The sequence below is a fragment of the Erpetoichthys calabaricus genome, chromosome 7 (genome assembly GCF_900747795.2).
Source record: "Erpetoichthys calabaricus chromosome 7, fErpCal1.3, whole genome shotgun sequence".
Classification (NCBI taxonomy): domain Eukaryota; kingdom Metazoa; phylum Chordata; class Cladistia; order Polypteriformes; family Polypteridae; genus Erpetoichthys; species Erpetoichthys calabaricus.
Window position 1 is genome coordinate 48,869,485 of NC_041400.2, and position 20,784 is coordinate 48,890,268.

The 20,784-nt window shown below is 37.7% G+C and overlaps 2 protein-coding genes across 2 annotated transcripts in view; one reads left to right on the top strand and one right to left on the bottom strand.

The window, feature by feature from the left end:
* skic3 (SKI3 subunit of superkiller complex) overlaps positions 1–10,224 on the top strand; it is a 228,287-nt gene extending 218,063 nt beyond the window's left edge. Inside the window, exons 39-41 of the mRNA XM_028804761.2 lie at positions 552–682; positions 8,727–8,850; positions 9,465–10,224. Of these exons, the coding sequence (XP_028660594.2) occupies positions 552–682; positions 8,727–8,850; positions 9,465–9,542 (333 nt within the window). The 3' untranslated portion in view covers positions 9,543–10,224. The remainder of the gene's footprint in view (positions 1–551; positions 683–8,726; positions 8,851–9,464) is intronic.
* A 412-nt stretch (positions 10,225–10,636) lies between these two features.
* Positions 10,637–20,784, bottom strand: part of fam81b (family with sequence similarity 81 member B) — a 55,231-nt gene continuing 45,083 nt past the window's right edge. Inside the window, exons 8-9 of the mRNA XM_028805964.2 lie at positions 14,899–15,094; positions 10,637–11,533 (exon numbers count right to left, since the gene is read on the bottom strand). Of these exons, the coding sequence (XP_028661797.1) occupies positions 11,394–11,533; positions 14,899–15,094 (336 nt within the window). The 3' untranslated portion in view covers positions 10,637–11,393. The remainder of the gene's footprint in view (positions 11,534–14,898; positions 15,095–20,784) is intronic.

Genomic DNA, 20,784 nt, shown 5'->3' on the forward strand with positions numbered 1-20,784 from the left:
CCACAATTTACTTACAAAATGTTTTGGGAGCCAGCAGTACATTCATCAAAACTCAAAAGAATTTCTATCTATCTATCTATCTAAAAGAAAACATTTATAAAAGAAAAGCAATTTGACTAGATACGCAGATTGTTATTTTCATTTATATGTCAAAAGTGTTAACATCTTACTGTCACACTCCTGAAGTTGTTAGAAATACTCTTTGAAAAGGTAGAGCATTTTAAACAAAGGCACATCCCAAAAACTTAATGGTTTCCTTACATCACAGAGTTAAATTGTATTATTTTATTCTTTTTATAGCTTTAACACACCACAGTAGTAAATTGTACTAAATTAGAATTTTAATGTAAATGGACTGAAAATATTATTTATATTGGCAATACATTTTAGTCAAATCAGATTTGGACTCATAAACTATGAAATGTACTAGAATAGAGCAAATGAAATTCTGTAGTCTGTAGCTCTCTTCTATACTATCTTGGTTCAAGTGGGTACAAAACAATACATTATCATTAATAATAGTAATTTACTGCTTTAATATCTTTTCCTAGGCTCACATTTCAGACACCGAATGGAAGGACTTAGTGCAAGAAGCCACTGGAGAAGCAATGAAGATTGCCTACAGTCCTTTAGCAGTTCTTATTCAAGCACTTCTACAGTTTTGCATTAAAATGGGAGCAAGGTAAAGTGTATATACGTGTTTGTGCGTGTATGTGTGTGTGTGTATATATATATATATATATATATATATATATATATATATATATACATACAGTGTCACTGGGCTCTGAGTTGCACAAATAAAATTAATAAACTATTCTTTATAAAAGCACACTTTATGCCTGAAGTAGCAGAAACAGATTTAGACTTTCAGCAACAGATAAGAAAGGAAAACTTAACTAATCTTCAATAAAACTTAACTAGTAAATTAAGCATCTTCTTCAGAGCTGCTTCTTTATGTATATACATAACCATATGTGTACGTATGTGTGTATATATCTATATATATCTGTCTATATATATATATATATATATATATATACACACATACAGTGCATCCGGAAAGTATTCACAGCGCATCACTTTTTCCACATTTTGTTATGTTACAGCCTTATTCCAAAATGGATTAAATTCATTTTTTTCCTCAGAATTCTACACACAACACCCCATAATGACGTGAAAAAAATTTACTTGAGGTTTTTGCAAATTTATTAAAAATAGAAAAACTGAGAAATCACATGTACATAAGTATTCACAGCCTTTGCTCAATACTTTGTCGATGCACCTTTGGCAGCAATTACAGCCTCAAGTCTTTTTGAATATGATGCCACAAGCTTGGCACACCTATCCTTGGCCAGTTTCGCCCATTCCTCTTTGCAGCACCACACTCCATCAGGTTGGATGGGAAGCATCGGTGCAGAGCCATTTTAAGATCTCTCCAGAGATGTTCAATCGGATTCAAGTCTGGGCTCTGGCTGGGCCACTCAAGGACATTCACAGGGTTGTCCTGAAGCCACTCCTTTGATATCTTGGCTGTGTGCTTAGGGTCATTGTCCTGCTGAAAGATGAACCGTCGCCCCAGTCTGAGGTCAAGAGCGCTCTGGAGCAGGCTTTCATCCAGGATGTCTCTGTACATTGCTGCAGTCATCTTTCCCTTTATCCTAACTAGTCTCCCAGTCCCTGCCGCTGAAAAACATCCCCACAGCATGATGCTGCCACCACCATGCTTCACTGTATGGATGGTATTGGCCTGGTGATGAGCGGTGCCTGGTTTCCTCCAAACGTGACGCCTGGCATTCACACCAAAGAGTTCAATCTTTGTCTCATCAGACCAGAGAATTTTCTTTCTCATGGTCTGAGAGTCCTTCAGGTGCCTTTTGGCAAACTCCAGGCGGGCTGCCATGTGCCTTTTACTAAGGAGTGGCTTCCGTCTGGCCTCTCTACCATACAGGCCTGATTGGTGGATTGCTGCAGAGATGGTTGTCCTTCTGGAAGGTTCTCCTCTCTCCACAGAGGACATCTGGAGCTCTGACAGAGTGACCATCGGGTTCTTGGTCACCTCCCTGACTAAGGCCCTTCTCCCCCGATCGCTCAGTTTAGATGGCTGGCCAGCTCTAGGAAGAATCCTGGTGGTTTCAAACTTCTTTCACTTACGGATGATGGAGGCCACTGTGCTCATTGGGACCTTCAAAGCAGCAGAAATTTTTCTGTAACCTTCCCCAGATTTGTGCCTCGAGACAATCCTGTCTCGGAGGTCTGCAGACAATTCCTTTGATTTCATGCTTGGTTTGTGCTCTGACAACTGTCAACTGTGGGACCTTATATAGACAGGTGTGTGCCTTTCCAAATCATGTCCAATCAACTGAATTTACCACAGGTGGACTCCAATTAAGCTGCAGAAACATCTCAAGGATGAACAGGGGAAACAGGATGCACCTGAGCTCAATTTTGAGCTTCATGGCAAAGGCTGTGAATACCTTCAAGCACCTACATGTGCTTTCTCAATTTTTTTATTTTTAATAAATTTGCAAAAATCTCAAGTAAACGTTTTTCACATTGTCATTATGGGGTGTTGTGGGTAGAATTCTGAGGAAAAAAGTGAATTTAATCCATTTTGGAGTAAGGCAGTAACATAACAAAATGTGGAAAAAGTGATACTTTCCAGATGCACTGTACATATATATATATATATATATATATATATATATATATAGTCCCCTCTACTATTATTGGCAAAATTACTAAGAAAAAAATCAGTTTGCTGAAGAACTGTCACTATGCACTGAAAAAATGAGAAACATCTCACTTTTAATTGAAACAAGATCATTCAAAGAAAAACAAAGCCCTCATCAAGAAATAATTTTAACAAAAACACGCGTGCCACAAATGTTGGCACCCTTAGAAATTAATGTGAAACAATGTAACTGAAGCATGTTTCCCATTTAAATTGGACATTGTTAAGTTGATTGGAGTGTATAAAAACTTTCCAGCTGAAATCAATGACATCCTGATTAACTGGGATACAAATGTGAGTAGACACAGAACCAAATTTCCTTAGCCAACCATCATCTTGGCAAAGAAAAGAGAACAATCAATCCAAATGAGGGAGAAGTGTGATGCCCTTCATAACTCAGGGAATGGTTATAAAAAATACCTACTCGCTTGAAAATACCCATTTCTACAGTTAGGGTAATAATAAGAAAGCGGTCATCAAGTGGAACTGTGACAAACGTGCCTGGAAGAGGACCCAAGTTTATTTTACCCCCACGTACAGTGAGAAGGATGGTAAGAGAGGCAATAATATCACCAAAGATCGCTGTTGGGGAAGTCTCCAAAACCACTATCAGACAGCATCTCCATGCCAACAGATTATTTGGAAGGTATGCTAGAAAGAAGCCTTTTCTGTCAGTTATCCACAAACATAAGCACCTGGAGTTTGTAAAACGTTACTACATCTTACTGGAATTGTGTTCTATGGTCTGATGAAACATAAATTGAACTTTTTGACAAGACATGCAAAGTGGGTTGGTATAAAAAGAAGGATGGCTATAATGAAAACAACCTTGACCCAACTGTGAAATATGGTGGAGGTTCTGTGATTTTGTATGGCTTTTTTTCCTCCAAAGACCCTGGAAACATTGTTAGGGTACATGACATCATGAATTCCATGAAATATCAGGAGATTTTAAATCAAAATCTGGCTGCCTCCATCGGAAAACTAAAACTCTGTCGTCATTGGATCTTCCAGCAGGATAATGATCCGAAACACATGTCCAAATCAACCCTGCAACAGTTAACTAACCACAAAATCAAAGTTCTGCCATGCCCATCTCAGTCCCCTAACCTGAACCCTATTGAAAATCTGTGAAGTGTGCTGATCAGGAGAGTACACAGAAGAGGGCCTAGGACCCTGGATGATCTGGAGAGATTATGTAAAGAAGAATGGTCTCAGATGCCATGCTCTGTATTCTCCAACCTTATAAAAGGTTAAAAAAGAAGACTCTGTCCTATTATATTGGCAAAGGGAGGTTGTACAAAGTTATTAAATGCAGGGGTGCCAACAATTGTGGCACATGTGTTTTTGTTAATATTTCTTGATGAGGTCTTAGTTTTTCTTTGAATGAACTTGTTTCATTTAAAAGTCAGACATTTCTCATTTTTTAGTGGAAGATGACGGTTCTTCAGCACGCTAATTTTTTTTCTAACCCTTCTAATTTTTGTAAGGGGTGCCAATAATAGTGGAGGACACTTTATGTGTGTGTATGTATATATATATATATATATATATATATATATATATATATATATATACAGTGGTGTGAAAAACTATTTGCCCCCTTCCTGATTTCTTATTCTTTTGCATGTTTGTCACACAAAATGTTTCTGATCATCAAACACATTTAACCATTAGTCAAATATAACACAAGTAAACACAAAATGCAGTTTTTAAATGATGCTTTTTATTATTTAGGGAGAAAAAAAATCCAAACCTACATGGCCCTGTGTGAAAAAGTAATTGCCCCCTTGTTAAAAAATAACCTAACTGTGGTGTATCACACCTGAGTTCAATTTCCGTAGCCACCCCAAGGCCTGATTACTGCCACACCTGTTTCAATCAAGAAATCACTTAAATAGGAGCTGCCTGACACAGAGAAGTAGACCAAAAGCACCTCAAAAGCTAGACATCATGCCGAGATCCAAAGAAATTCAGGAACAAATGAGAACAGAAGTAATTGAGATCTATCAGTCTGATAAAGGTTATAAAGCCATTTCTAAAGCTTTGGGACTCCAGCGAACCACAGTGAGAGCCATTATTCACAAATGGCAAAAACATGGAACAGTGGTGAACCTTCCCAGGAGTGGCCGGCCGACCAAAATTACCCCAAGGGCGCAGAGACGACTCATCCGAGAGGTCACAAAAGACCCCAGGACAACGTCTGAAGAACTGCAGGCCTCACTTGCCTCAATTAAGGTCAGTGTTCACGACTCCACCATAAGAAAGAGACTGGGCAAAAACGGCCTGCATGGCAGATTTCCAAGACGCAAACCACTGTTAAGCAAAAAGAACATTAGGGCTCGTCTCAGTTTTGCTAAGAAACATCTCAATGATTGCCAAGACTTTTGGGAAAATACCTTGTGGACTGATGAGACAAAAGTTGAACTTTTTGGAAGGCAAATGTCCCGTTACATCTGGCGTAAAAGGAACACAGCATTTCAGAAAAAGAACATCATACCAACAGTAAAATATGGTGGTGGTAGTGTGATGGTCTGGGGTTGTTTTGCTGCTTCAGGACCTGGAAGGCTTGCTGTGATAGATGGAACCATGAATTCGACTGTCTACCAAAAAATCCTGAAGGAGAATGTCCGGCCATCTGTTCGTCAACTCAAGCTGAAGCGATCTTGGGTGCTGCAACAGGACAATGACCCAAAACACACCAGCAAATCCACCTCTGAATGGCTGAAGAAAAACAAAATGAAGACTTTGGAGTGGCCTAGTCAAAGTCCTGACCTGAATCCAATTGAGATGCTATGGCATGACCTTAAAAAGGCGGTTCATGCTAGAAAACCCTCAAATAAAGCTGAATTACAACAATTTTGCAAAGATGAGTGGGCCAAAATTCCTCCAGAGCGCTGTAAAAGACTCATTGCAAGTTATCGCAAACGCTTGATTGCAGTTATTGCTGCTAAGGGTGGCCCAACCAGTTATTAGGTTCAGGGGGCAATTACTTTTTCACACAGGGCCATGTAGGTTTGGATTTTTTTTTCTCCCTAAATAATAAAAACCACCATTTACAAACTGCATTTTGTGTTTACTTGTGTTATATTTGACTAATGGTTAAATGTGTTTGATGATCAGAAACATTTTGTGTGACAAACATGCAAAAGAATAAGAAATCAGGAAGGGGGCAAATAGTTTTTCACACCACTGTATATATATATATATATATATATATATATATATATATATATATATATATACAGTGATCCCTCGCTATATCGCGCTTCGCCTTTCGTGGCTTCACTCCATCGCGGATTTTATATGTAAGCATATTTAAATATATATCGCGGATTTTTTGCTGGTTCGTGGATTTCTGCGGACAATGGGTCTTTTAGTTTCTGGTACATGCTTCCTCAGTTGGTTTGCCCAGTTGATTTCATACAAGGGACGCTATTGGCAGATGGCTGAGAAGCTACCCAACTTACTTTCTCTCTCTCTCTCTCTTGCGCTGACGTAGGGGGGTGTGAGCAGGGGGGCTGTTCGCACACCTAGACGATACGGACGCTCGTCTAAAAATGCTGAAAGATTATCTTCACGTTGCTATCTTTTGTGCAGCTGCAGCTGCTTCCTGAAACGACATGCTGATCGGTGCTTCGCAGACGGAGGGGGTGTGAGCTGCCGCCTTCCACAGCTTTGTGCCGTGGTGCTTCGCATACTTAAAAGCCAAACAGCACTATTGATTTGTTTGCTCCTTTGAAGAGGAAGATATGTTTGCATTCTTTTAATTGTGAGACTGAACTGTCATCTCTGTCTTGTCATGGAGCACAGTTTAAACTTTTGAAAAAGAGACAAATGTTTGTTTGCAGTGTTTGAATAACGTTCCTGTCTCTCTACAACCTCCTGTGTTTCTGCGCAAATCTGTGACCCAAGCATGACAATATAAAAATAACCATATAAACATATGGTTTCTACTTCGCGGATTTTCTTATTTCGTGGGTGGCTCTGGAACGCAACCCCCGCGATGGAGGAGGGATTACTGTACATATATATATATATATATATATATATAATTAAAAAATCTTGGGTTGAGACGTGATCATCTCGGAGAGACATTTTGAAGTCCCACGAGACTACTTGTACGTCACACCCTACTTTCAAACAATTTCTCGGAGACACTTTAACGTCCCACGAGACAAGGAATTGAGACTAAAGGACAGCTGCTGTACAGGCTTTTAACATTAGAATTACCAAAGCCTACAAAAAAACTCATAGATCCATCCCACCTTAAATCGCTTCGCACCGCTCCATCAGCATCTTTTGTCCTGTAAATGTGTCGATAAGCAGCAAGCAGCCTGCTATCACATCCCCCCACCCTCCGCACAGTTTTCTCAGCTCAAGTCTGTTTACCTGCGTGTCAGTTGCTTAGAGTTGTATAGAGTGAGATGTAAAGGAAAATGACACCTTTTATAAATACTATATCGTTATTTGGAACACATGCATTTCATGTTTATGTAAACACATCGTTAAAACAGAAACGTTTTTCGTATTTTAGTATAATTGACAAAATGTAGACATTAAGTATATAATGTATGAAGCCTGAAGTTCAAATATCAAATAAACACTTTCACAAAAGGTACAAATATAACAGAACAAGTGCGCTTCTATTCAGTTTTGTTCTCTTAGTCACGTTCACGATCCTACCACACCCCCATCTGACACTGTTTTCACATAAAGACGCACTATAACAGAGGTGAACTTGGATCATGACGACAGTTCTACATCAGAGCAAGAATGCACGTCACACTTTTGCCATCGCTGTACTTTGTATATGTACACGGGAAGCGCTGCAGTCTACTTGTGAGTTTACACTGTAGGAAGCAAGTAAATAAATAAAGGTAAATAACATTCGATCTGGCTGTTACAGTATATACAAAGTACAGCGACAGCAGCTTCCACCTAATCTATCTTTATGAAGTTCTACTTTGTCTTTTACTCTTTGTCTTTTAATTCTGAGCCTGACTGGACATGCTTTTTTTCCAATTCTACTTGTTCCGGGCTGATTATTACTTTCCTTATTTTCTGAATTTGCACCTAGATTATTCTTTTTCTTTTTTGCATTTATTTCTCTCCAATGCTTTTGAGTCCTGCGGTGCTCTTTCTTCTTCGCTTAGTCGTCGACGTTTTGTCCTTATATGCTTTAAATGCGCTGAGAGCCCTGGATCTGTGTGTGCTCAAAACCTTTACACGACTGAGTGTTTTGCTGCCCGTGGTCTTATTTGATGTTGGTTGTAGGGCGTGTCTTGCAAGAATCTCATGTTCTACGTCCCCGCGAGACAGTCCTGGGTCAATCACTTGGAACAATGTCTCATGTTTAAGGTCCTTGCGAGACTCTCCATGGCCAATCTCTTTTGTCTCACAGGTCTTTTTAGTGTCTTCCGTGATCTTCATGTGAAGATCACGTCTCGTCTCCCTAGTCTTTCTCTCCCAGGATTTTTTTTTTTTTACAAGAGAGAGATGTGTGTGTGTTAAAAAAAAAAAAAAAAAAAAAACCTAATCAAGTGTTACTTCTTTCCCTTTTTCATGTCCCCTTCTAAATCCAGTTACTCAGAGTTCATACAGTAAAACCAATGCATGTAGATGTTCTTGAACACTGCAATATTGTTTGCTAGTTTCTGCTAACTTTCTCCCAAAATATGTTTCTGTATCCAATTTGCTGGAATCAGTCAAAATAAATAATTTTTTTCACATTCACCCTTTAACCAAAACTAAAACTTATTGTTTTGTTACATGCAATATATTTATGAACGCTTACTGCTAACAGCATTTGTGGAATTGGTTTGTTTTTTACTCATCAGTGAAGTGCTTGCTAAATATTTTAGGCTTTAGTATTCTTGTCATCTGAATGATTTGAAGAATAACTTAATATATGTGCTGTATATAATATTAAATACTCATTTTTATTTTTATGTTCAGTGAGAAACGCCTCTGACAAAGCTTCTGTTTTTAGGGAAACACGGCGACTTTTGGAAAGAGTGGTGTATCAGCCTGGGTGCCCCGATTCCATTGTTTCAGTTGCACGCTGGTATCTTCTTAGACATCTGCATGCTAAAAATGATGAGCAGCTCATTGATGTAAGAACACCTTTTATTTCAAATGTAATTTTTATACTTGTGTCTCAATCAATTTTTTTTTTTTTTTTGTATATAGCACCTACATTTTTTTAAGATCTTTAACTTGGCTGCCATATTGTGGGTGTGTTTAATAACAAAATTATAATCACATTCTACAAAAAATATTTCCATTTGTCTACTTAAGCGCCAAACCCGAATAAAGAATAAATATGTGACATCTTCTAGTGCAGTGGTTTTAATTGAATGTTTATTAATTCAGGGAAGATCAAGCAATAAACAGTGCTACTAATTAGTTTACAAAATATAATGAATGCATACACTTGCCCTAAACAAACATATGCTTGTTTGTATAGTATTCTTAGAGCAAATCTAGGTTAAAAATGTTTATGTACTCATATAATAGTGCTAGCATTAAATAAAGCAAAATGGAATTATTTGATTTTGACTGTTAGACTTGATAAAATATCTATGATAAATCATTTTTCATGTACAGTTAAAACAGTTTACAAGTAGAATTAAAGTCTTTTATTTAAGTTTGTGAAATAATATTTTGTTGCAAACCCATTTTAAATTACCTCATTTTAGTAAAATAACTTTATTTATCCCCATTTTAGACATTACTGGACCATGCAAGAGACCACAGTGACAGCCGATTGGATGCTTTCTATAAAAAACTTTGCTCTTCATCTTAGTCAGACTCCTTTGTATCAAGGAAATGAAATCACTCTTTCTTTAACTTAAATGCCATTGCTATATAGATTATCATATAGAAGATCTTCACAATTGCAATATGTGAGAAATTTGGTTGGTTCTTGTCCTATTACAGCTGATTTATTCTCATAGCTGAAGAAGAGGATATTGACATAAATTCTGACCTTGTAATCTTCAAGCTTTAAGAAGAAATTGAATTGTATCAGTACTGTAATAAAATGTAATAAACTGAATACCACATACTGCAAGCCAAGGGAATATTAATCTGTAACTTCCATTTTAAGAACTGTGTATACAATAATAATTTACACTTTTCAGAACTTTCTTTGCACAGCAATTAAGCTTTTTCATATTTACAAAGCACTTTTCAATCCAGCAACTGCTTACATAAAACTGTACTGCTAATTGCATGTTCTGAAACCATTAATAGCAAGAATTATGTGTCCGACATAGGAGAAACAACTTATGTATCTGTATGCAAATTAAGTATTGTCACACATATACAACTACAGAGAGTTTTAATATTGTCAAGGTGTGCAAATGTGTTGAATATGACATGAAATCTATTTTGAACCTGGAAAAGATAAATATTGAAAATAGACAGATGCATTTTGTTGTAAAATATCTACCTATGTAAAATAAAAATGTTTTTTGCCTTGTGTATGTCTGTGTATATAGACTGGCTTTAATACCTCTGTAAAAAATTTAATGCAGTCCTTATGAAAAACAAGTTGTGTACACAAATTCTTTATTTTGGCACCTGAGATGCAAGAATACAGGAGATAATTACAGAAATGTTAAATTACAGGACTTATAATCACAAAGTTTTTATTATTATTTTATTATTTAAAACAGTGCATTTATTCCACACTTAACAGTGCTGGGAGAATGTGATAATAAAACAGATTATTGATAAAGTGCATTTGAGCAGTGATTGTTTTAATTTCTTTGTATGTAAGAGATTTTTGTACAACATCACATATGTGTGAGGCCAAAGCAGAAATAGTGCATTTAAAACTGATTTAAAGATTAATCAGTAATCTTTTTTTTATTTACTTTATGTACAGATAAAAGAATGGCAAAAAAAAACTGCTATACTCAGTGCATTAATACATTTTAATGGAAACTGTGATGTCCAAGAACAGAAGATTATTTATTTATTACTGTATTGTAAAGATTTTAAAAATTACATATAAATATTGTGGCACACAGCAGACATCAAATTGTCAACAGATTGAAGATACCAACTGTGTTTCATTAAGAAAATTTCCTTGCCAAACTGCTTTAAGTTATGTACTGTATTATTTCATATATGCCTTTAAATCTTGCATTGACAGAAAACAGACAGCAAATGTCTTTTTTTCTAGTTTAAATTTTACATGTATCGTTTAACACACATTGTTTCAGTAGAGAAATTTGATTGCACTGCTGCCATTCCTATACAAAGGCTTAGTAGAGTGGCTAATGTGCGTTGTTTGAAAGTAGTGTGGGGGGGAAATTAAACTTAGAAATGTAGAGAAAGTTCTTAACATTGACTAGAATAAAACAGGTGTTTACATTTTACTGTATTATACATGCAAGATTGGAAAATGTTCTTTTCATCTTTAGCCTTGCAGCAAAATTACCAAATCTGAACAACTTCATTTTGACTGGGGAATACAGTATATTTTCCATCAAAACAGGAACGTTTTTCAATCAAGGTAAAAGGGTAAGCTATTTTTGATTATTGTAATTATTAATAATCACAGCTTCTGGCAACTTAACACTTATCTCTGTGTTGAACAATGTTTTTATTCAGATATCATGTCTGAAATGTTAAAATTGCTTTTTGCCTAATCATTAGACAGTTTTAGGTCAGTGATCTTCCTTCTGATCTTCTTGATGTCTTTTTGAACTTTCTCCTTTTCCAGCTTGGCTGTGGTCACATTTATTTGATGTAAAGAATCGATGGCATCATGGATTGATTGGAAACCTATAATCATGTCAGAGAATTTAAGTTATTTTACTGCTTTTGTGAGATTTGCTGAAAATATGTTGACATATCTATTTATTTAAATGAGATCACCACTATAAAAACTAGATTATAGGATTATACTTTATTCAAAATTTTCATATAACAAGTTAATAGATGAATTTCATTTTTCACTAAATCACTTTACAAAGGACATTCTTTAATAGATTGACAACTATTTTGATTTGTTTCATTAATAATTACTTTAGAAATCTGATTATGCAATTGAAAGTTGAAATTTAGGGCACAAAAGCTAGTCATTTAAAGTACAATGATTAAAGCTGATATATTAAGGAGCAGTTTTATTATATCCTAGTGTAAATGCATATTACCAAAAACCGTTAAGTTGTGATTGCTCTGTCAGTATGTGATATCTCCCCACAGGGATCAATAGCTTTCTGAACTTTAGATAGCAATAATGCTGATATATATTAATCATCATATCTTATAATTTGTTGCACTAACAACATCAGGTGCATGGAATTTAATTTAGCAAGGATCATACACATAAACTGGTGGAACAGCATGCATAAAGGTAATATTCTTTCATTTTAAAACACCAATAAGGTTGTATAAAAAATAAGTGAATAAAAATAGTGTCTTGCAAAGGCTTCAAAAGTGAAGATATAATGTAAGAGGTGATGTAATGTCGTTGTTGTTGTTGTTGTTGTAGTGAAAGACCGAGTATGTTTAAAACAAGTCTGTCACTCCTGGTCTTGGTAAATGTAAGCCATTCATTTGATGGTAAGAATGTGGACAGAGGAAAAGTGGAGTGTAATGAGATCTTTAAGGCACGTGAACCCTGAGAAGGAGGAAAGCATCCTGTAATCTTGGAAGAGGTGAGAACCACTGCCTCTGGTTTCCTGTTGTACTCATATCAACAGAAATAATGTCATACCTTACAGTGATGTGGAAGGTTTTAAAACACTTTCAATAACAGAATGTAGAAATGACTTGCAAAGCATTATGGGACAAGTCAAGTGAAGCTGGGGAGCATGCACTGGTACAGTGCATTGCTGTACCCACTACACGACGAAACAACTCGGGATCCCAGTTTGCAACCCCCCAGGCAGTCACGCGGTCAAGCCCCACCCTCAGGAGATTACCCTCATTCTGCCGCAGCCAGGTGTTACGTGGGCAACCCCTTGGCCTGGTCCATCCACTCGGATCCCCAACAATGAGGATCTTATGAGCCGGATCACCCTCAGGGAAATGGGCCACATGGCCGTAGTGCCGTAACTGATGCTCCCTCATAATGCAGGCAATGTGCCTCATTCGGGACTCTATGAGCAACCACTCATTCGACATATAGTCAAACCAATGGTATCCAAGGATTTTCCGGAGAGACACAGTACCAAAGGAGTCCAGTCTTCGTCTCAGGTCACTGGATAGCGTTCATGTCTCACAACCATATAACAAGACAAGAAGCACCAGGACTCTAAACACTTGGACCTTCGTCCTTTTGCATAGATATCGGGAGCGACCTCATGACCCCCCATTCTCTTCCAATCTGTCCACTGACTTCACAGGAAGAGTCACCAGAGACATGAATGTCACTGCCAAGGTAAGTAAACCTCTCAACAAGGTCGACACTCTCTCCACAAACAGACACACTGCAGATGGCTATGCCCAAGAGGTCATTAAAGGCCTGAATCTTGGTTTTTATCCAGGACACTCGCAAGCCCAGACAATCAGACTCCTCGCTCATTCTCTTGTGCACCCCGAACAGAGTCTCCATTGACTTCGCGAAGATCACAGCATCGTCAGCAAAGTCAAGATCCGTGAATCTTTCTTCACCAACAGATGCCCCACAGCCGCTGGACCCCACGACCTTGCCCAACACCCAGTCCATACAAGCATTGAACAGAATAGGAGCAACAACACACCCCTGACGAACCTCAGAATCACTGGAAAAAACGCAGAGGTTCTGCCTATTATGGGACACTGAAGAAAAAAAAAAGTTCTCCTAAGCTGACTGAATGACAAACCCACAAAGAGGCAATTTAATGACCATCAGTATTCCCATGTAAAGTTATGTCCTCCATTAGTAACAATAATTATGAATACAGCACAGTTGTATCTTACTTGAATTTGACTTGGGTGGTCTCTGTTTCAGACAATATAAATAACACTGTGACAGATATGTGCATTTGGTGTGGACTGACACTTGTGAATGATGTGTTGTTTCTATAACAACACTGGTAAATGAACATGAAACTTTAGATTTCAGGCTTAATAAGCAAGTTCAGCATGTGTTGACTTCAAATTTGCATCTCTAAATTGTGTATCTTGATTTTACAAAGTCTAAGCAGCCAAATAACTAGGGAAACTCTACCTTTGTCAATTTTCTAAAAAGCAATCTGTAACAGCCAGTCACCTTTCTGGTTTTTTTTTCCCTCCCCGAGTATTGTTTCAATTCGTAGCATTGTTGCCATAAAAAAAGTCCACAATGGACTTTCATGGTTTACATAGCTTATCTCCTTCCATATCAGAAGAACATCTCCTGTACTTCACAGATTTTAAATAAAAAAGTGTGGTCTTTTTACCATAATTCCAGTGGCTATCTTATCATCATCCTCATTGTGGTCACTTCTTCAATATACTCTTACCTACAATCTGAATGTTAAGAGACCTTTTTATTATTTATTTTTTATGGCTCTTTTTTTTTGTTGATGCACAAGTCTGTAGTGGAAAGTTAATAAAAAAACTATTAAAATGTATATTTGTGTATTTTCACACTATCCTTAAATCTTTATTACAATAAGCAGTATTTTTGTTAAGATTTTGGTGTTGATGCAGTTATACTGTATATTTTTTGTCATTATGCACTGCTTCAGCACCCCAGTCCCCACATAAGTGGGCACTTCATCTGAATGCAGAACCATTTACCAAGGAATGTGGTTGAAAGTGGTACCTATAGGACCTACTGATCCTGGACACACCACATGGATAGGAACTGGCTAAGATTTTAAAAATGGAATTCAGTGAAGTGAAGAAGAGGACACTATTATTCTTTGCACAGCTGGTGCACATCTCATGTTTGACAAAATACTCCTGGAAGATTGTCCTACAGAGAGATGGGTCCAAGGTAGACACTATTCGCTACAAGGGTCACATCATCGCTGACAGATAACCCACATATATGTTTTGCCATATGGGTGAGCCTATCCTGTGATGGACAGGTACCCATTGATGCTGGAATAGGCTTGGCTCTCCATGTGTTGTGAAAAGTGATGAATAAAGGAAAATCTGAGGACATTCAATGTGTAGGGCTGCATTTTTAAACATTTACTCATGTTATCTTGCCCATTTGGTGTGGTTCTTACCAGATTTGTATTCAAGCCTCATAAATTCAAGTTCCTCCCACAGTTTCTTTTCCAGGCTGTTAATTCGTGCATTCAGTTTATCCTCAGCATGTTTCACTCTGTTTGCTTTAATTTCCAGGTCCTGCCTCTCCTGTGCCTGGCTTAGCTTAGCAGTTAGAATATGTATGTGGTCCTGCATCCTCTGTTCTGTGTTTTCCTTGAAAGGTAGAAAAAAAAAGTTCAATTTTTAGATATTTGTACCATATTTTTAAATAATCTGTAGACTCCAATACAAGCTATCAAGCAAAAAAAAAATAGAATTCTATCTTATTTATTGTATAATAACTTTGATAGTGAATAAAAGTACAAAATGCTAAACTGAAAATTGCTGAACTAAAGATGGATCTTTAGAAGCAAGTGTTCTTAGATGTGAGCATGCAGATTTTTTTGTAATATAAGGTGAGTCGATTTAGTGTTAGAGCATGGGCCCACAACAGAAAAAGCACCCCTCATATCCACATATTAAAACGCCAAGAGGTGTAAATTCATCTCTGAGTTTACCTATTTAAATTCAGTCAGAGTTCAAGGTAATGTGCTTCTTGAAAACCTTATCTGAAACCATGCAAAAAGTGTTAGAATTTGAATTTAAGTTGCATTAACGTTATTTGTTCAGTTGTTAAAATACAAATTCACTGCTAACAGCACTCTTGACACCAGTGCTCCATCTACTGGTGCATATGAAAATTACAGTACATACAACCAGTTTCTAACTGCCACAGCTTGTACCAAGTACTCTTCTGTATTGCATTTTGAGTTGCACAGAGTTCTCTGGTTGTATTTTTGTTGTTGGATGAAACTCGACCACAGGTAATGTGATACTGAAAAGGTGGTTGTGGCATAACAACTGAGATGTTGACTTTAGGACATCTTAAGAAAAACTTTTTGTATAAATTATTTTTTACAAAAATTGGAAGATTGAATTAATCTTTTCCAATCCACCAGCATTCAAAATTGTTTAAAGGGTCTGAACACTTTTCTCAGGCTCAAGCTCAAATCCATTTACATCTTTCTAAACTCCTGAGTTGATTTGCTTCCTTTGATGAGCAAGTTCAGAAAAAAGATGGATGAACTAGACCAGATAAGCTTTTCTTATTTTGGCTTGTGAACACTTTCCACAAGAGTTACCTATAGTCATGTTCATGGTGTGTACATCTCTCTATTATAATAAAAAAATAGACGTAAAATGGCATGATCTTCTCGGAAGACACTTACGCCCTGCGAGAGACACTTAAATGTCCCACGAGACAAGTCAGTGAGACAAAAGGACAGCTGCTGTACAGGCTTTCAAGTGACCAACGCGCAGCGCGACATGCAGAACACGCAATTTGGGAGCGGTAGCAGCAAGCCAGCAGTTGATCGGACCGCATCTTTATAGCGTGTGTTCAGCCCCTTCCCTTAACAATTCGAGCGGCAGGAGCGCGAAGTGGCTGGTGCCTTGTGCACCTTGGTGGGCTGATTACTAAATTTTCAACAAGGAAATACGGTTCAAATTGTAGCATTGAGCGTTTCAAATTCATACAGTTGTTTACAGTGTTCTTTTAGTAGGTTTTCTTGAAAAATAGGCGTATGCAAAATCTACTTTCAGCTCTTAATATACTTTTGTATGTAAATACTACAGAATATCTGGAATTTAAAGATAAAGTGCTAGTTTTGCACACAAGTATTATTTGTGTTAATCAATTAAAATTATTGCAGTTTTTAGGAATATCGGGGCCACAGTATACCTTACAGCCAGCGATCATGGATTTGAGCCCATTTGTTAGCGCAAACACTAAGAGGCTCTCTCATCAATCAGCTGTAGCATCACTGTTTTTGCATCTTCTCCAAATCTCTGCTGGCTTGATGGTCATAGTTTTTGTAGGAACACTAAATGAGAAAGGTGTCATAGTAAAATGTATTAATTTACCAAATTAATTTTTTTTAATTACCAAATCTTGAATTTCAACTTCATATTTTTCAATATATTTTGTGAAATGATTTGTGCAAATTAAGGCTGGACTATTTAAACAAGTATATAAAGCAATGACAATATGGCCTTTAATCCTCACTGAACATTGAAAAATGCTAAAGTGTTTCTTTATATTCAGATTCTTCATTGAAAAACTAGAGGTCTACTGCTGCTTACAACCAGTCCACTGAGTAGGCTCTGCCCACCATTTCCCAAATTACCAGTATTTCGCATATACTTAGTATTTCTTTTGTTTATAAATAAGGGATACAGACAAAGAATACATTCCTAAAGTATCACATGAAAAAATGAATGAACATCTTGATGACTCAATCAGTTTTTATTATTTTACTAGACATTAAGCCCGTTTCAATAACGGGTGCTAGAACAGTAGTGCATAAACATTAGTAGGAACAGTCTATATTAAATGGCAAGGGACCTTGGCCTCATTCTGTTTCTTGTCTTAATTTTTTTTTGTCAAAAATATTTTTGCAAGAAGCATAAAGTAAAATAATAATAAAAATAAAATAGAAACCTATATGACAATACAGTAAGTATAATTAATATTACATTTATCCTCTCCTGTGTGGCTGTTGATTGATGTTTTGTGTCTATTTAAAGATCTCCTATCCTGCCTCTCTTTATTTTAGCTTGCTATGGCGTCTCTCCAGCAAGTACTGTGCAGTTCCCCAGCAAGTATTATAATCTGTGCTGGCGTGGAGCTGATTATTGTATGTGTGGCGTCTCCCCAGCAACGGATTTTATGTGGGCGAAAATAAACTACTACTTTTAAAAGTCATCCTATTGTAATACCATGAAAATTCGTATATTTAGGAAAACCCCTTCAACGACTGACACTTTACACTTTACCAGGCCAAGCTTCTTAATTGGAAATCTGACATCCTCAGAGGGAACACTTGCACAACAACAAACACTAATCCCACCTCTTTGGGGGAAGCTGGTCTCCGCGTCTCAGTACCCGATTGGATTTTTCGTTCCTTATGTTTTAGGTGTTACCTCATTTACCGAAATCCGATTGGATTGGCCATGCAATATTTTATTGGTCCTGCCCTCTCTGTCTTGTGTGACGCGTCAGGCGGCCTTTGAAGCATCTGCTAGAGGCCGGTGACTCTGCCACTCATTCCGCCCTTCCCTGTACTTCCGCCTTGGCCGTAATATGTGTTTAATTTTCTGTCACAACAGTGGGCAATCAGCAGAGTCTCCCCAGGAACTGATGTAATGTGTGGCGTGCAGCTGATAATCGTGGCTGTAGCGTCTCTCCAGCAAGTACTGTGCAGTTCCCCAGCAAGTATTTTAATCTGTGCTGGCGTGCAGCTGATTATTGTATGTGTGGCGTCTCCCCAGCAATGGATTTTATGTGCCCGACCGCGAGTACCCAATCAGCACTTTCCCCAGCAATGATGTCCTTTATTAAAGAGTGCCCCGCGCATGCGCACTTCACCAGAAGACACACACAGACACATGGACGCACACAGGGATTTTATTAAAGAGGATAAAATAATTCAATAGAATATTTTATTGAACTGCTCACTGATTGTTTTTGTTTTTTAAGCACTAAGGTTTTTTTTTAACAAGTATGGCGTATTCGTTCTGAAATATAAAAAGCTCACAAAAAATTGCTATGGAATAAAATACAAGCAATAAAGGATTGTTTTCACCAATACTTTCATCATAACTGGCAAAGCAGGTATCTTACAAATACAATAAAACACGTCTCATGACTTAACAAAATCTGCATTTTCCATTAGATGCTAAATGACAGGAAGACAAAAACATAGAATATCTGGAGGAAAATGATTCTAGACAGGGGAAAAACATCTTTCTTTCTCTGTCAATGGCAACATATTTAAATTTGTGCAAATCATTTATCTCATTGCTACTTATTTACATTTCCCTGACATGTAAAATCAGCTTTAATTTTTTATGCCATTTTCTCACCTACATTTTTTTTATTATTAAGACATGAGGCGGGCGGCACGGAGGCGCAGTGGTAGCACTGCTGCCTCGCAGTTAAGAGACCTGGGTTCGTTTCCCGGGTCCTCCCTGCGTGGAGTTTGCATGTTCTCCCTGTGTCTGTGTGGGTTTCCTCTGGGTGCTCCAGTTTCCTCCCACAGTCCAAAGACATGCAGTTTAGGTGGATTGGCGATTCTAAATTGGCCCTAGTATGTGCGTGGTGTGTGGGTGTGTTTGTGTGTGTCCTGCGGTGCCCGGGATTGGTTCCTGCCTTGTGCCCTGTGTTGGCTGGGATTGGCTCCAGCAGACCCCTGTGACCCTGTGTTCAGATTCAGCAGGTTGGAAAATGGATGGATGGATGGATGGATGGATGGACATGAGGCTGGTGTACCTTGTAGGCTTCAGTGCAAGTGATATGTGCCCTAGGATGGATTACAAATGAATATGGAGATGCATCAGTGCAATCACTGCCTCAACAGATGCATTCCAACAGGGCACAAAAGTTTGTGGTTTAGGTCGCAAAGAGACGTGTCATCACGAGACGCACAGCATCAAGGAGTGGGCAGTCACATGACAGCCATGGGACAAATGCACTGATGGTGTCTCCCTATTAACTTTAGTAAAGTTGCTTGGTAATGTACAGCAACATTTCATGTCAAACCACTGCATTTTCACATGCATGATGAACGTTCAGTAATCCAAGACCTTTGTAACAGCTGGGAATCAATTACAGATATGTGATTCAGTAGTGGAATTGACAGAAGAGCTGCACAGACAATACATCTCAAACTTCAGCTTTTAACACGTTAAGATTTGTGTGTAATCCTACCTGTATTGACTGTGGCTGCATCAGTGGACATGTTGCTGTACATGATACTGGCTTAACAGAGATGATGATAATTGAAAATCTTATCACAATTAAAACAAAGCAGTAAAATGATGTCTTATCCACATTTATTTAACACTCCACAGTCTGCTAAAGAGTTTGTACAAAATAAATGTATTTACTACTGGAAGTTAAGTGAACACAACTACTACTGAGATTATTCCATCCATTTGTAGTTGTTTTTTCTAGTACAGGGTCAGATGGAATATTATCATTTACACAAGTGTCCGTTGAAAATAAATAAGAGTTTGGCACAAATGGTGAAAAGCTAAAGTGTTCCATGTAGTAACTACTGTGCTGGATTGTATCGGTACAGGCTGACATTAGAAGGCCTACAGATGAGCAGCTGCACACAGGACACAGCATAACTGAGGCCTTCACAGAGAACATAAGGGCGAGTCAAAAGAAAAGGGAAAATATTGAGAACCATAAACCCTTCATTTCTTTTTACGAAACTACATCCACTTGAATAAAATATGAAGTGGGACAGCCCCATCAGTGTGGCAGAAACTTCAGCTGTAAAAAATGTGTACAGGGTCTCTCTTATACCACAATAAAATTGCACCAAATATGACAAGCAGCCTGCGGTGGGTTGGCACCCTGCCCGGGATTGGTTCCTGCCTTGTGCCCTGTGTTGGCTGGGATTGGCTCCAGCAGACCCCCGTGACCCTGTGTTCGGATTCAGCGGGTTGGAAAATGGATGGATGGATGGATGACAAGCAGCATATGCTTGCTGAAGGATAAAGAAACACAAATAAATTTTATGTATTAACAGTAGACAATTCAGGATAACTGATAAAAGTCTGATTACTGTTTGATTTCATATATTCAACTTGAAAATAGTTTCCTTTGCCTATGTTGTAAACCAGACATAATTAAAAAAAAAAAAAAAATACTTTTATCCTTTTTCTGAAACTTCTTTTCCTTGGCACAGGATCATAAGGAGGTAGGTGTACATAAGAAGCACCAGTGGGGAATGAAGCACACTACAGCCTGAGTTTTGTATCTGATTCGAGTTTTTGTGTCAAGTGGTCTGACA